The 16,371-nt window shown below is 38.9% G+C and overlaps 1 protein-coding gene across 2 annotated transcripts in view; it reads left to right on the forward strand.

Moving 5' to 3' along the window:
* LOC126183464 (glutamate receptor ionotropic, kainate 2-like) overlaps nucleotides 1-16,371 on the forward strand; it is a 499,151-nt gene that overhangs the window by 226,684 nt on the left and 256,096 nt on the right. For both annotated transcript variants that reach the window (XM_049925465.1, XM_049925464.1), the window contains one exon: nucleotides 10,382-10,566. In XM_049925465.1, the coding sequence (XP_049781422.1) occupies nucleotides 10,492-10,566 (75 nt within the window). In that variant the 5' untranslated portion in view covers nucleotides 10,382-10,491. The remainder of the gene's footprint in view (nucleotides 1-10,381; nucleotides 10,567-16,371) is intronic.

Consider the following 16,371-nt stretch of genomic DNA (forward strand, 5'->3'; position numbering starts at 1 on the left):
CTTCTAGGCCACAGTTTTTACATCTTTTCAAGCTGCACTTATGTACTTTGAATCCCAAACAAATCCTCTAGCATTCTTCACATTTATAAGCTGCATTACAAACTTCTTGGTAATTGTTTAAGCATTCTTCATTATAACAATATCGATTACATTTTCCACAATATATTTTATTTTCCACAGTTCTGTGCTCTGTACCCTTGCATAATAAACATGTTTTTCCTTTTATCTTACATTTATATTTATTCTTGTTGTTGGACATTTTGTAACATTTGTGGATTTTCTGGCTATAACAACTGTAACAACTGAATGCGCACGGAAAACTCCAACCAATTGTCATCATGCACTTTTATTACGGTTTGTGTAATTACACAAAACAGAAGAAAAACAGTACAGAAAATCACAACACGCACATGGTATCCGAAGCCCACAAGACCGAACCAAAGAACAACGAGTCCTCAAAGAGCGTTTACTCTGCACTTCATAGGTGGCAGTTACTGGTGGTCGATGGTTGCCACATTTTCTGAACCTTGGATGTAATGGATGTTTTTTGCGTATTGGCAAATTAAGTCCGTCTGCCAAAACCTACGTGGGGGGAAGGTCAACAGTGAGGTTACGGATAGCCCCCGCAAGGGGGCAATGGTCTGTAAAAATTGTTATGTTCCTTCCTTCAATGTCTGTTCATAAATATTTTACAGCTTCATAAACTGCAAGCAATTCTCTGTCAAATGCTGAGCATTTACATTGAGCTGTAGATAGTGTTTTGGAAAAAAAAGGAGAGTAGTTGTGTCATGTCACTGACGTGCTGTTGGAGGACTGCACTGATTGCAAAATCACTTGCATCTGCTGTAATAGGGCTGCAGCCATCTGGCAAAGGGTGGGCAAGAGTGACGCCATGTGCTAACACTGACTTAAGGTCTTTGAAGGCTCTCACTATGTTGTCAGACCACTGTACTCTGTGATTGCCCAAGGTTTGATTCCCGGCCAATGCGTCTGTCAAAGGGGCTTGAATTGCAGCTGCCATTGGCAGGTTATGACAGTAGAAATTGATAGTTCCTAAAGGACAGCATAACTCACAAAACAACAATGGGAGAGGTAGATCACGAATACAGTCAACCCGCTCCTGAGGGGGTTGTATACCTTCCGAGGAGATGGTGTACCCCAGAAAAGTGACAGCAGTACAGCAGAGTTGTGCCTTGTCGTTATTGATCTCAACTTCATTATGTTTCAATAAGTCCTGTATCCTGTCCAGGTGGAGTTCATGTTCTCTGTCAGAGGATGAAAAAATGAGTATGTCATCGTGGTATGCATAAGAGCATGTGCAGTTAAACAGAAGTGAGTCTATAAAACATTGCCAAGTTTGGGCCGCATTTTTGAGACCATAAGGCATGTAACAAAATTCATAGAGGCTGTAAGGTGTGATCAGCACTGTCTTTGATATGTCACTCTGTTCCATGGGTATCTGTAAATATGCCTTTTGGCAGTCCAAGACACTGAAGATGCGTGCTCCGCTAAGTACTTGTGCAAAGTCTCGTATGTGAGTTATCAGATAATTGTCTAATATGGTCCGCGCATTGAGGCAGCAATAGTTGCTGCAGAGGTGCATTGTGCCATCGTTTTTGGGAACTAAATGTGTGGGAAAAGACCAGTTACTGTCCGACGGACGAAAAATTCTTGCCCGCAGAAGTTCCTCCACTGCAGCCTTAGCGATGCGTACTTCGTATGGTGACAGTCGGTGCACTTTATGATGCACTGGTGACCCATCTATTGTGACAATTTTGTGTGTCATGCCATTCGTGATAGCATTCAGCTGGGCTGGCAAACTCGCTCGGGGGCTGTCGCAAACAGGAATAGGTAGTACATGAGAGTCACTAACCTGATGTGCCAGAGAAGCTGCCGACATTGGCAGCAACACAGTTCCACGAGGTGTGTCTCCAGTGTCTTTGGGCAGCAGCATCAAAGTCCCACATGGTGCGTCACCAGTGTCGGAGGGTGGCAACATTGACAGACGTTGTACAAAGCATCGTGCATTGGTGAGGGCTTGCATAGCCACCAATATAGCGCGGTTCAGTTCGGCGTTGTGAGCACAGAGACTGTCGACTGCAGTGCGCTCAGACTGAAGCTGGGCAATCGAAGTTGTGAGGCTGTATGCCAGTGAAGAGCAGTCGATGAGGGCCGTGTCATAATTGTCGGGAAGCTGAAGGGGAGGGTGGGCCAAGGAGGTGATTGAACACAGAATATGAGTGGATGAGGTGTGGTGCAATAATGTGGCCGACTGGAGGTCTGGAGACAGTCTGAAATGAAAAACGAAGTCAGCGCCTAATACTGGATATTCTACATCAACCACATAGAAGGACCAAGTGAATTGTTTGCCAGGTATGAGTTCAATAGGTAACTCGGCCAAACCGTCAACATGTACTGGCAATTTATTTGCTGCTCAAAGGAACAGTTCGGCTGGTGCCATGTCCTTTATGATAAATGTGGGAGGTATGATACTAACACCTGTGATACCAATGAGAAAATACCGGTGCGAACCTAAATCCAAGGTGTACAGACGTCCTCATGAGGTGGGGGATATGACAGAATGCAATGGCTATGGGAGCCCTTGAATGTATCCGTGAGTCTTGGCCCCTACTGTGGCCCACCTGCGGCATTTGGGAATGCGCAGGGCAGGTGGCAGTTGCAAGCAGCATCCCTGTAATTGGAGTGGAACCAGCATATGCTTGAGTCAGCTGTACTCATCCCGCCAGCTGAAGCGTCAGGCGGGGGGAGGGCGGGGCAGGCGATCACTAGCCCAGTTGGGGTGGGGAGAGGCTGGTGCTCTCCCACTCGTGGTTCCCCGTCTTGGCTGCTAGATGGCTGTTGTTCTATGTACTGTCCACGATATGCATGCACCCGACCTCTCTCGCCTGACGGTGGAAGTATGTTCACAGGATTACAAACCTCGGCAGTATTAGGCACTGAGCTACATGGAGGGAGGCAGCAGTTCTGAATAATGGCATATGCCTGGTCTGCCAGCCATAGTTTATCCTCGAGCAGTGCTGTGGTATGTGGGGGCAGATGTAATTGTAGTTCTTGTGGCAGCTTCACCAACCACAATGCCCAGAGTGTTAAGTTCGGCAAGATCTCAGTATGACCTGCACACGCAAGCATCACCACAGCTGTGAGGGGGTTCTGTCACCTAAAGTCTCATCATAAATAATGTTATGATTCGTGTGGGCTGCCGGATGAGAAAGGCATTCAATGAGCAGTGCTTGGGGAGAGGCATATTTGTTGCTCTTGGGTGGGTTCAGCAACAAGTCACTGATGAGATCAGGGTGGTCATGTAGGTGGTTCACTAAACACACAAAAGCAGTGCTGTCATCTGTAATACCGTGTATGTCCAACATGTTGTCCACCAAGGTAAACCAACTCACTGGGTTATCCAGTTGTAATGGCGGCAGCTTTGGAAGATGACCAGGAACCAGTGCTTGTTAGGGTGTAGGAAAGACATAAATCATATGGGGATTCAGCACGGTGTTCACTGATGCGAACTGTGCCTCAGTGGTGGGCGATGTGTAGCATTGAACATCCATTAGCTGTGCAGGTAAGATGTGATATCCAGTCCTTGTAGGCAGGAAATCTGTGTGGCCACACAATGAGAGCAGCATGGCAGGTGCGGAAGGATCAATGGCCGATGCAGACGAAATCTCGAGCAGAGGCACGAAATCGCGATTGAGCGCCGAGTGACAGGGCAGAACCATGGCAGATGCATCACCTGAGGTGTGGCAGGACAGCTAGGCATATTCATGGCCCGGTGTGGTTGACGTGAGTGCATGGAGGGGGACACATTAAACAGCGGACTGCTCTGAGGAGGGGGCGGCCATGCGTGTGGGCCCCGAAACTAGACAGCTATGTGGTCCATGTTGTGCGGTAGAAACTCAGGTGAGGGGTTTCTGGGATCTTGTACTGGAGGAGCATTCTGTCGAGCATAGAATGCCATAAAAAGTGTCCGTGCTGATGTGTACAGTGCCCGGTGTTGTGTGCCGGTGGAGGTTAGGGTCGTCTGGCCAGTCGGAGCAAACACTAGAGATACAAACATTCTTTGTGTATTAGTAGCACACATGGTAAAGTGTTTCACTTCACAGTCGAATGTCCATTCTGCACCGAGCAAGGTTGCGCAGTGGTTAGCGCACTGGACTCGCATTTGGGAGGACGATGGTTCAATCCCGCGTCCGGCCATTCTGATTTAGGTTTTCCGTGATTTCCCTAAATTGCTTCAGGCAAATGCCAGGATGGTTCCTTAGAAAGGGCATGGCCAATTTCCTTCCCCATCCTTCCCTAATCCGAGCTTATGCTCCATCCCTAATGACCTCGTTGTCGACGGGACGTTAAACAGTAATCTCCTCCTCCTCCCTGCTCCATTCTGCTGTCTTGGCATCCTGCACTGCTGGAAAAACTGGAGGTTGTGACATTGTCTATTGGCACAAAAACGGTCATACACAGCTAACGAATGCAATGTATTTTCGCAAATTGGGGTCACCAATGTGGGTTTTCTGGCTATAGCAACTGACTGCTCATAGAAAACTCCAACCAATTACGGTCAGGCACTTTTGTTAAGGTTCATGTAATTCCACAAAACACAAGAAAAAACACTACAGAAAATCACAACATGCACATCGTAATCCAAGTCCACAAGACCCAATCAAAGAACAAGTCCCCAAAGACCGTTTCCTCTGCACTTCGTAGGTGGCAGTTACTGGTTGTCGATGGTCGCCACACATTTATCAAAGAAATGTGATGATCCTAAGGATGCTGGTATACTGTTAATTACATCAAAATGTTTGTGATTTTTATACAGATGTATTTTTGTTGCTTTCTTAGGACCACAATAGATAACTCAAAATTTTCAGTGTATACAACATTTATATGGCTGCTGGTATCCAATTGCTGCTCAACATTTGTAATATCATATAGAGTAAAACCAGAGTGCCTTTATGGGGCTGAAACGCTAATTTTAAACAGAAAAAAGGACATTCAAGAAATCCAAAAAAGAGAAAGAAAAGTAATCAGAAAAATTCTAGGTCCAAAATATACTGAAGAAGGAACATACAGGCTAAGAGCAAATAGTGAAATTCAACAATACACCAGCATATATTCGGATATGAAAAAACACAGATTAAAATTTTATGGGCATATTAAAAGAATGGATGCTACCAGACTAACTAAACAAGTAGTGGAATTCTACGAAAATCGAAGTAAAGCTAAATTTGAGACAATAAAATGGATTGCTGCTATAAAAGAGGACATGAAAGAGGCAGATATAAAACAAGATGAAATTCAAGACAGAAAATTATTTAGGCAAAAAATTCATGACTGGGTAGTTGGTCAAGCTGAAAAACCAAAGAAAACTGGAACCACATGGTCTGATGAAAGGAAAAGAGCTCATTCCGAGAGAATGAAAACAATTTGGGCAGAGAGAAAGTCTAAAAGAAAATAACTGAATGCCCCGTGATTGTACTTCGCGTGGTCCAGTAGGGCCCAAACGTGAATAATAATAATAGAGTAAATCCTTCTTCATTGTATTTGCCTAATTGGTTACATAATATCCTGGTTAACTCTTTTGGTAATGTTTTTTATCTACTTCTCCAATTTTCTTAATTGCACCTGTACTTAGTTCTCTACCTAAGACATTATTTGGTGATAAGTTAATGCAGGTATTACTGCTCTAGGACAACAAAGGTTATCAGTATTATTAATTATAGTAATACATATTTTTGTCCTTTTATTATCAGTTAAATTTATGATTTCTACCTCTTGGAATTGCTAACATTTAAATGTAGTATTTGCTATAATAATAGAACCATCAGATGTTAATACATCTCTGATTTTATTCCACAAAATGTGAACAGATTCTTTAATATTATTTGATGCTTTATATCCTGTAGAAATATAATAAAACAATTTTGGAGGTGCTGTTATATTCAGCCTATCCCTTATCTAAAATTAGTTCCCTTTTTAGCAACTTCCACCATAGAACTGAGTGCTTTTGTTATATATGTTTCCTCACTAACGGTATCAAGTTTGCTAATAATAGCATTGTTATTAACTAATTTTGCTCTCTTTAATTTGCTATAGCCTTTAATACCAAGATCTGATTATAGTTTGGAATTAAACTGCTTTCATTTCATTAAGGTTCCTTGCAGAGATAGGTAAATTGTGTGATAAAATGAAATTAATTAAATTTTATAGTCAACAGAACAAGCTTTAAATTTTTCATTAAATTTAGATTCTATGTCTTTAATCTCAGACAAATCACTTTTTGACGGTTTTTGCTTTTTTCTTGCTTTAATAGTTTACTACCGAATAGATAAATTTCATTTTGTCTCACTATCTTTTCTTGTGTTGATGGTCAAGTTTTTTTAAAAAACATCATCATCAAATCTGTAAAAACAATTTATATTATGTACATGTTTTGGTTTTATTTTAGTCATTTGGAATAATTCTTGATGAAACTGAAAATCTTGTAAAATCATAAGATTAACTAATTCTGCTCTCTTTAATTTGCTATAGCCTTTAATACCAAGATCTGATTATAGTTTGGAATTAAACTGCTTTCATTTCATTAAGGTTCCTTGCAGAGATAGGTAAATTGCGTGATAAAATGAAATTAATTAAATTATCTTTATTAAATCTACTATATCTAGTGCATTTATGTCTTTTACAATGATCACAAAGTTGATCAAGTGTCAAACGTCTCGCAGTATGAGACAATTTAGTCTTACCTTATAGAGTTAAAAAATATTAGATTTGTGAAAAATGAAAATTTAATTAATTTTCATTTCATTTAACCTCTGGCTTTGTTTAAATAATCCTGAACACAAATCATATATCTACAAGAGAGCTTATCCCTAGATGAAGAATTTAAGTAAAAACACCTAAAATCTTCAGTTTCCTGACAATTAATACATTTCTTGGTTGAATTATCATGCTCATAATTTTCCATTGATAATAATGTTTTAACATGTTCATTACCTGAAATATGTTTTAAATAATTCTCATAACATTTTGGCATGACATATTTTCAACGTACCCAAATAATTTTCTTATTATTACATCTATTTCTATGACAATTTTTATCACATTCATTACACATATGTGAATGCTTATCCTTTGTACATTTGTGTGATGGAAAGTTATCAAGTGCATTCTCAGCTCTTCAGATTTTACACATTTTGTATGCTTCCATTTATATGGAAACAGTTTTTAGTAGATTTAAGTAAAATTTTGCACTAGCATAATTTAACTTTGTTAGGAATTTAATACTATCATTTTCTGCCTTCCTTTCACTGTAATAGATTTTGTTAAATATGTGAAATATAATTATAATGAATATTAGTGATGATGCATATATCACCAATACAAAAATTTTATCAATGGATGAATCAACAAGCAATGTCAACCCATTTTTTACATTTTAAATTTCATCAAATTTTTAATCTGTACAAATCAAGTCAATTATAGACCATGTCAACAACAAGCTTTCATATAATAATAAACAAGTGTTTGTGATAATTGATAAAGATAATAAGCCTTGGTTTAAAGCAAAAGATGTAGGTAAAATTTTGTAATATAAAGATCCAAAACAAGCAATAAAAAATATGTTCAAGAAGATGATAACATTACTTATGGAAATACAAGGTGTTCTCCCACATGCTATTTTCATAAATGAATCTGGTTTATATTCTTTAATTTTATTATAAAAAAAACTATCCAAACAATTTATAATATGGGTAACAAAAGAATATTTATCATCTATGAGAAAATATGCTGAACACTAACCACAGGAAATTATAAAAGTAAAAGATACAGAAAATCAATGATTATAACAACAACTACATCAAAAGAAAAAGGAATGTCTATATTTAAATGAAATAGTAGAGGATGTGGTAGAGATTAAGAAAGAACAAATTATTTACATTGCCACATCTTAACAGCATGCCAAGTAAAGCAATTGTAACTTGATGGTGCATTGTCAAAACAATCATCTTTCAGGAAGATTATCTGGTTATAGTACTGGAAGACCTAAGGAAGATTAAAAGTTTTATGTCAGAAAATATGAATGTACAGATTATAAGTTAAAAGTCTCTGGTTTCAGAAAAAAAGGATGAGTATGACTAATATTTAGACCCTTAGTGCACTGATCATGTACTATTTGAGTGGTCTTATTTACGTCTGAAGTATTTACCCTCAGCCAGAACATTTCTCTTACCTATGTTAAGTTATGACACTGTTACTATACTATCTAAAATGACACACAGCATGTATACACTATGTTTCCACTGAAAAGCTACACAGCTTTTTCAGTTTTTATTGGTTCGGCTACTCAGTTGGTGTAATAATGACCGATCAGTTGCTACAAGAAGAAATCTGTGCTTTCCATACATATTCCCATTATGGTAGAGCATTATATTTGCTTTTGTAATCCATATGAATTTTCATCATATCAACAATTACAATTAAATATTTAAATTAATGATTTCTTAATAGTTACTTAATAATAACCTACCCAATATTAGTATAAAAGAAGACTACTTGGATATAAGGTTGTCAGTATACCCATTCAGTGAACAAAGACTAAGTACATCATATCTCATGTATGAGTCATGTGTACAGTTACCACTTACATAATCTTCAATATTCAGACAAAGAAAACAGACATCCATTTCACAGAAAAATACTCTGTGAAGTGAAGGGGCAGGAAGGAGGAAGAGGGATATAGCATGAAATGTAACTACAAGAGCACTTTAAGAACAAATTATGAGGAAGAAATGCCAATAAATTGTTACCAAAGGCATGGAAGGTGAGTGTTGTTCAAATCTGTGCCAGAATTATAGAATTTTTGGTGAAGTACTACCAGTAAGTAAAACTACAGAAACAGTGGGTTTGGTCACTGGTGGTGCCTGCAGAGGAAGCTTATGCAAGTTACATTATTGATAACAGTATAACAGGCTTTACATAATGGTAATGCACTTTGCAGTGGTTTGTGGAGTATGGATGTAGATATAGATGTAGTTCTCTTTATTATTTATTCATTTATTGTGGTGCTTTTGGCAAGGACACTTTATTAGCATATGGTACAATCTATTTGTAATCCCTATAAGTTTTACAATATTTTGTGAAATGAAACAGAAATAATGATACAGTCTTTTGAAAAGAGATTCATAGATTTTGGAGCACTACAGCAGTGTACCTCATATTTTACTCCTAAGTTATCTGTGAAGATTTTCGAAAATGAAATTAAAATACCTATATGATAGCAGACCAAACACATTCACTGTATATCAGACCTGAAAACTTTTTTTTTCTTACAAGTGCACAGCACTAAAATGACTATATTTTGCAGTTACCTACATCTACATTCAAACTCCTTAAGTCACTTTATGATGTCTGGTGGAGGGTAGCCTGTACAATTACTAGTCACTTCCTTTTCTGTTCCACTCACAAAAAGAACAATGGTAAAATGACATTCTGTGTGTCTCTGTATGAGCCCTAATCTTTCTGATCTTATCTTCATGATCCTTATGTGAAATGTGTATTAGCAGCAGTATAATCATTATGCAATTGTCCTCAGATGCTGGTTCTGTAAATTTTCTCAATAGGACTCCTGTAAAAGAACATTGCTTTCCTTCCAGTGATTCCCATTTGAGTTCCCAAATCATCCCCACAATACTTGCATGTTGTCTGAACCTACTGCTGACAAATCTAGCAGCCCACCTCTTAATTGCTTCAGTGTCTTCCTTCAATCTGACCTGATGCAGATCCCTAACACTCAAACAGTACTCAACAATGGGTGACACTGATGTCCTATATGCAGTCTCCTTTACAGATGAACCACTATTTCCTAAAAGATTTCCACTAAACTGAAGTCAACCAATATGGAGGGACCTATACAGTCTTCAGATTAAGCTAACTATTACACCAATGACAGTTATCCCCACATATTCTGTTGATGGGACAGAATTCAGATACAGCCCCTCATCCAGGAGGTGCAAGATTCAAATACCTTCTTGGCTCTCTGGATTTAGGTTTCCTGAGATGTTTCTAAACTGATTAAAACATATTCCTTGAGAAATGACATGTTTGGTACCTTTCCCCTTATTTTGAACTTGCGGTTCAGCTCTAAGAATCTGTTGGTGAGAGGTTGTTAAGCCCTGTTTGTGCTTTCTTCTTTTAGAACATGGACATAAACATTACATCTCATGAGAATTACTTTGAACGGCCAATATCAGAAATGCTAAACAAATATGCAATTTGTTAGAAAAATCTTACATCTCATTGCTGCTTTAATAAAAATGTGTACTTTCCATTTCATATGAAGTACAAACAGTCTGTTTATTTTCAGTTTGTGAGCTGCTGTCAAATGGTGTGTGGGCTATATTTGGACCTAATTCAAGTTCAGCATCTGAGCAAGTTCAATCAATCTGTGATACTATTGAAATACCTCATATTGAGATGAGATGGAATACCAAACAGCGAAGACAAGATGTTGCTCTTAACTTATATCCACATCCAAAGGCACTGTCAAAAGTAAGTATGTATCAAATTTCCATGGTGAAAAATGATAACTAAGTTTATGGCAATGCACATAAATTTTCACTATCTTGGGATTACTCAGATCTGTGTCACCATGGGCACACTATATTATTATTATGTAATTTCTGAAACCATTAGACTATCTTGCATTTCTTCTGTAAAAATCTATATAGGTTAGTGAAAATCATGTATGAGAATTTGGATATCAGATCGCAGTATCATTTCTCACAGATGCATTCTGCCAGTTCTGATGTGAATGAAGCTAATAAATCATATAAATAGGATGGCAGATAACTAAATGGTGGAGTAGATGAAATAAAAGAAATGGCGTGGGAGGCAGGTCAGAGGTTGGGGTATATTGTGGGAGAGGAGGCAACACATAGGGGAAGAGATCAGGACAATTTGAGAATATGAGGATTGGTAGAGGGGCGGGGGGGCATTTGGAAAACAGGCGAAATGTAGGACTCACAGACATATGGAACGTGAAGATTTTTATGCCAAGAATGCTCACTGAAATAAAATATGTCTCTGCAAAAATATTGGATTTTAGTGTCACATGATCAAGTCATGCTACATAAATGTTCTAGTTACTCCAGCATCTCTTTAAACCCCTAAAAAGTACAAAATTTAGTTAAAATGTTACTCCAAATCTTACACAGTTACTGCCTATTATTGGAGATTATGTCTTCAGTTATTAAAAGCATGAAGTAAAGAGTGAGAGAATTAATAAAAAGAATTTTGTATCATCATTTGTTGTAAGTCTTCTTTCTGTTGGCACAGTCATTATACGTGAATGGTACCTTCATGCTAAAGCTGCAAAGATGGGTCCAGGTTCCGTTTATCTGTAAGTCAAATTAGTAAAACCATGAAACAGAAATATACTTTCTCTTCAAAATTACTTTATTCCATACTTTACTGTTTTCAAAAATAAACACATTTCTTGTCAAGAACTGCTGACTGCTAGTCATTATACCTCACAAAAAGAACTGCTTTACAACTGCATAACAACTACATATGGCTCACATCAAGTGTAGCTCACACTCCAAGTGCCCAAGAATAGTGATAATCTGTTACAGTATAATGATATGTTTACATGATTGATATAATCGATATCAGTGTACATTTACATAAAAATTATGTAAAATATACTATTTGAACTCTTTGGATTGTGTTCTAAATTACAGTGTAACAGGTTCTTTGATTCCTTTAAAAAAAAAAAAAAAAAAGAGTCACTGATTGTATTGATGAGGTGAGTCAATCACTATTTAGAATATTTTACAAATGTCTATGCAAGTTATAAAATTATTAATAGTTGTCATTCACACTAATTTTCTTAACAAATTTATTATGTGAGAAACTGATGTGCTATATTTTGTGTCAGCTACTGTGGGTGTCAGCACCAACACAAACAAGGAAGGAGAGAAGTTGCGATAGCTGGTGTCAGGAATCCAAAGTGATCTTTATATTAAACTTTCAAATTAATAGAAAATTTTATTTCTAGAATGAGATTTTCACTCTGCAGCAGAGTGTGTGCTGATATGAAACTTCCTGGCAGATTAAAACTGTGTGCTGGACCGAGACTCAAACTTGGGTTCGCAGAAGAGCTTCTGTGAAGTTTGGAAGGTAGGAGACGAGGCACTGGAAGAATTGAAGCTCTGAGGATGGGTTGTGAGTCATGATTGGGTAGCTCAATTGGTAGAGCACTTGCCCATGAATGGCAAAGGACCAGAGTTCGAGTCTCGGTCTGGCACACAATTTTAATCTGCCAGGAAGTTTCAACTTTATTTTTATTAAGGAAAGAAACCTGACTTAACTTCTTGTTATGAAGTGGGTTCCTGGGCTTCCTGTGCCACCTACATGCAATTATTTTACACACTATTACTACTTGCAGAGCACAGGCTAAGTATCATCTTTCTACTACTAAGTACTGAGGCTCTCAAAGTCTGCGATTGAACTGGGCGGCTGGTTAAGCCAGTGATGACAGGGGGCACTAAACTCTGTCTTCCTGGAGGTGTGCTGTCTGCTCTTTCCAATGGTGTGTGGGTCAACACCTTCTTGATGCTGTGCCATGGTGCTGTGCTGGTTGATGTGCAATCAATGCTTTAGGACTGCACATTCCTGCCCCCACCCCATCGCCCTCCCCAAAATGCTGCTTTGTCTTCATATAGGAAACCATCTTATGATAATGGGGTGGGGGGAGCGGTGGAGGCAGGAATTTTGGTGGTGTGAGAAGCCAGAAACCACAACTGGGACCAGCACAGAGCCCCTGGCCGTGCCCCAACACTTGTCTTCCAATCCAAGGGGAACATCAATCAGAAAACCCCTGAAAAGTCACCCAACCTCTTCCTGAGCCAGTCAGATGAAAAACTGAGAGGGTAGTGATGACAACAGCTGCAACAATGACAATGGTGATAGCACCATTGCTGCATCAATGGCTGACATTAGGATGAGCATCAGGAAGTTGAGATGCTGCAGCAGCAAAGGCAATGGGTCCAGCTCTGTCGGTTCTGCAGGCAGTGTCGAAGAGTACCCCAGGGGCAGCCACACCGGCAGCAAGATCCTGGGAGGATGTGAATCTGGGGACAGAAAATTGGCAGAAGAATCTCATGACTGACAAGCATGAATCTGGTTCTGATGGTGGCACAGCAAACCTAGCAGAACCTTGAATTAAATACCTGCAAGTGCCCAAACTTCAAAGAATTGTTCCTCTCTCCCAGCACCTGGTGCTACCAAAACTCTGAAAAGAATAGAATTATTAAGTGCAAAGCAATACTTGTGGAGCATAGGAGGCACCATGTGCTGCAGTGGGTGCAGCAATTGGAGAAGCATGCTGTGTGACAGCCATGTAGAGGCACTGCTGGTGATGAACCGTCATAGGGCTGGGGGGCAATGCATTGCGAGAAAGAGCAGTCGTGCTTGCTCCAATGTGTGGGAGTCACATAGTTTGTTCATCTGTTGCCTGAACACATGAACAGATCATTCAGCTTCTCCATTTGACTGAGGGTGAAATGGAGGACTGGTAAGGTAAGTGATAGCATTGGCTGTACAAAACTGTTCAGCATCCTGAACCATAAACTGTGGCCCATTGTCCATAGCCAACACATCAGGCAAACTTTCCAAGCAAAAAAATAGATGAAAAAGCCTGAATAATAGTATGCAACATAGTAGAGTTCCTAGATACTGCAAATTGATTTTGCTATAGAAGTCCACAGCAGTAAGTCAATAAGTGATTCAAAAGTGCCCGACAAAGCCAGCATGCACTCATCGCCACAGCAGTTTTGAAAATGTTTGCCACAGGGCCGATAGAGTTTCAACACAAGTGTGACACTGTGACTTCATGTGTTCAGTGTAGGCATCTATTCCCGGCCAAGTGCAGTGCTGACACACTGTTTAGTGCATAAAATTCCCCCATGCCCTTGGCTGGGCAATCACAACGTATCTTTTTGAACACTTTAGGAATAAGCACACATGACTGTCCAGTCATTTTTCAATAAAATCACACCATGCCAGTTGGAGAGGCTATGCTGATGAGCACGAAAGAATTCTGAATGTTTTTCACTGAACGAGGATAAGAAGTACAGATGAAGTGCAACGAAAGGTTCAAGTCAGGGTCTGTCTCAGTGGCCTGTGTGATTTTCCTATAGTGCAGTGGAAAAATCTGTAGAAGTTCAGTGTGCTGTGCATCAATCTTACAACAAGATCTGACAGTAGCATCAAATTCAGAATCAGGACCAAATGGAGGATGACAAAGGTCATCAGTATGTGCATTCTTTGATGTGGGCAGGTACAACAATTTGTTCTGATACTGGGTCAGTGACAAAGCCCAACAGTGCAGCTTATGAGCCATGCAAGTCAGAACAGGTTTAGATGGTTGAAACGATGCCTGAAGTGGCTTATGGTCAATCACTAGGTGAAACTTACAACCACACAGGTAATGGTGAAACTTTGTGATGCTATAGATAATAGCAAGTGCTTACTTCTCGATTTGGGAATGATTACATTGAGTTTTGCTCAATAACTTGGGAGCAAAAGTAATCAACCTGTCCTGTAAACCAAATATATGAGAGCACAGCCCTGATACTGAATGAAGAAGCATCTGCTGCCAAAACCACAGGCTTAGCGGGATCTAAATGAACAAGGCATCTATCGCTCAACAAGGCACCTTAAAGTTTCTGGAATGCATCCTGACACACTCTTGTCCAAACAAAAGGCACATTTTTCTGGTGCAAAAGATGCAATAGGGCTCTGACCTGGGCTGCATTGGGTATAAACTAAATGTAAATGTCAACGTCTTGAGCAGGGAGGTCCTGAATGGCCACTAAATGTGATTGAAGGGGTGACCACAATGACTATTAAGAACATGACCTAATTACTGATTTCAGGCTGATAAGAGGCACATTTTGTGTTGCTCACTTGCTTTATTTCTTCATTGATTATCTTCGGTGTTGACAAGCTGCATGGTTATACTGGCTGAAATATGGGGTGGGGGGGGGTGCAAGTACAACACTGAATATTGTAAATGATGTAGCCGACAGTTGCACAATGGTGTTTCACAATTTTTTACTTTCACTGTTCACAATGCCCAAATACTACACAATTATATGGCCAGTTCACTATTGAACATCTATGAGCACTAAAAACCTAATCACACAGTTCACAGTTGTTGCAGAATAATATGGTATGCGTGACACTTTCTCAAAGAAATTGAACATGCATTGTCATTCATTGTCTTAACACACAACTTATTTGTGTTACACTAATTCCGCTGTTAAGTTGATGCATTGTTATTTTCACCAATACATAAGTCCTGTCTGAAAACTGGCTGTGGACTGACTGTGCTAGGGACCAAAAATTGGTCGTTTATATATCCTCACAATAATAGGCACTGAAACTATACATTGCTCAATGTTTAAGTTACAGAAACTACAATTAAAACATAACTCATTCAGTTAAATGAATACGTCAAAAAATTATTTCTTTTTAATATTTTCTTCCATCACAAAGGTTAGGCTGAATTATTTGTTTAAATAATGAAATTAACAGATATAGTTATACAAACAATTGTTTTGACAAACCTGTTAATTATTTTGGAATTAATTGAGGGCTGACTTTGCTAATATGTTTTTGAATAGAGCAAAACAACTAGTTTAAGAATCCTGGTAGTTCTTCCAAATCTTTATTATGAATACAGAATCTATTTTTTTTATAAGTCAACAATAGAATGAATAGAATCTAAGTTATGAAACAATTACTGATTTCACCCTATAACAAAAGTATTAACTAGGAATGGTCAAAATAAATTAGTAAATTAATTAATTGGCCTTGACAAATGTCTGCTTGTGTCTGTGTATGTGCGGTTGGATATGGGTGTGTGCGCGAGTGTATACCAGTCCTTTTTTCCCCCTAAGGTAAGTCTTTCCGCTCCCGGGATTGGAATGACTCCTTACCCTCTCCCTTAAAACCCACATCCTTTCGCCTTTCCCTCTCCTTCCCTCTTTCCTGATGAAGCAACCATTGGTTGCTAAAGCTTGAATTTTGTGTGTATGTTTGTGTTTGTGTGTCTATCAACCTGCCAGCGCTTTCGTTTGGTAAGTCATCATCTTTGTTTTTAGATATAGTAAATTAATTACATACACAAAACTAAGCACAAAATTATTCTTCGCAATATGTTCCTTCAGCCTGAGGGCCAACCTTTCTCTTTTATGGAAATGAAGATTATACTTGCACATGTTAATGGTAATTAGGCAAAATGAAAATAAAATGAATTTAAGGAGGCAGATGGCAAAATAATAAAGGAAG

This window comes from Schistocerca cancellata, chromosome 4 (assembly GCF_023864275.1).
Source record: "Schistocerca cancellata isolate TAMUIC-IGC-003103 chromosome 4, iqSchCanc2.1, whole genome shotgun sequence".
NCBI lineage: Eukaryota > Metazoa > Arthropoda > Insecta > Orthoptera > Acrididae > Schistocerca > Schistocerca cancellata.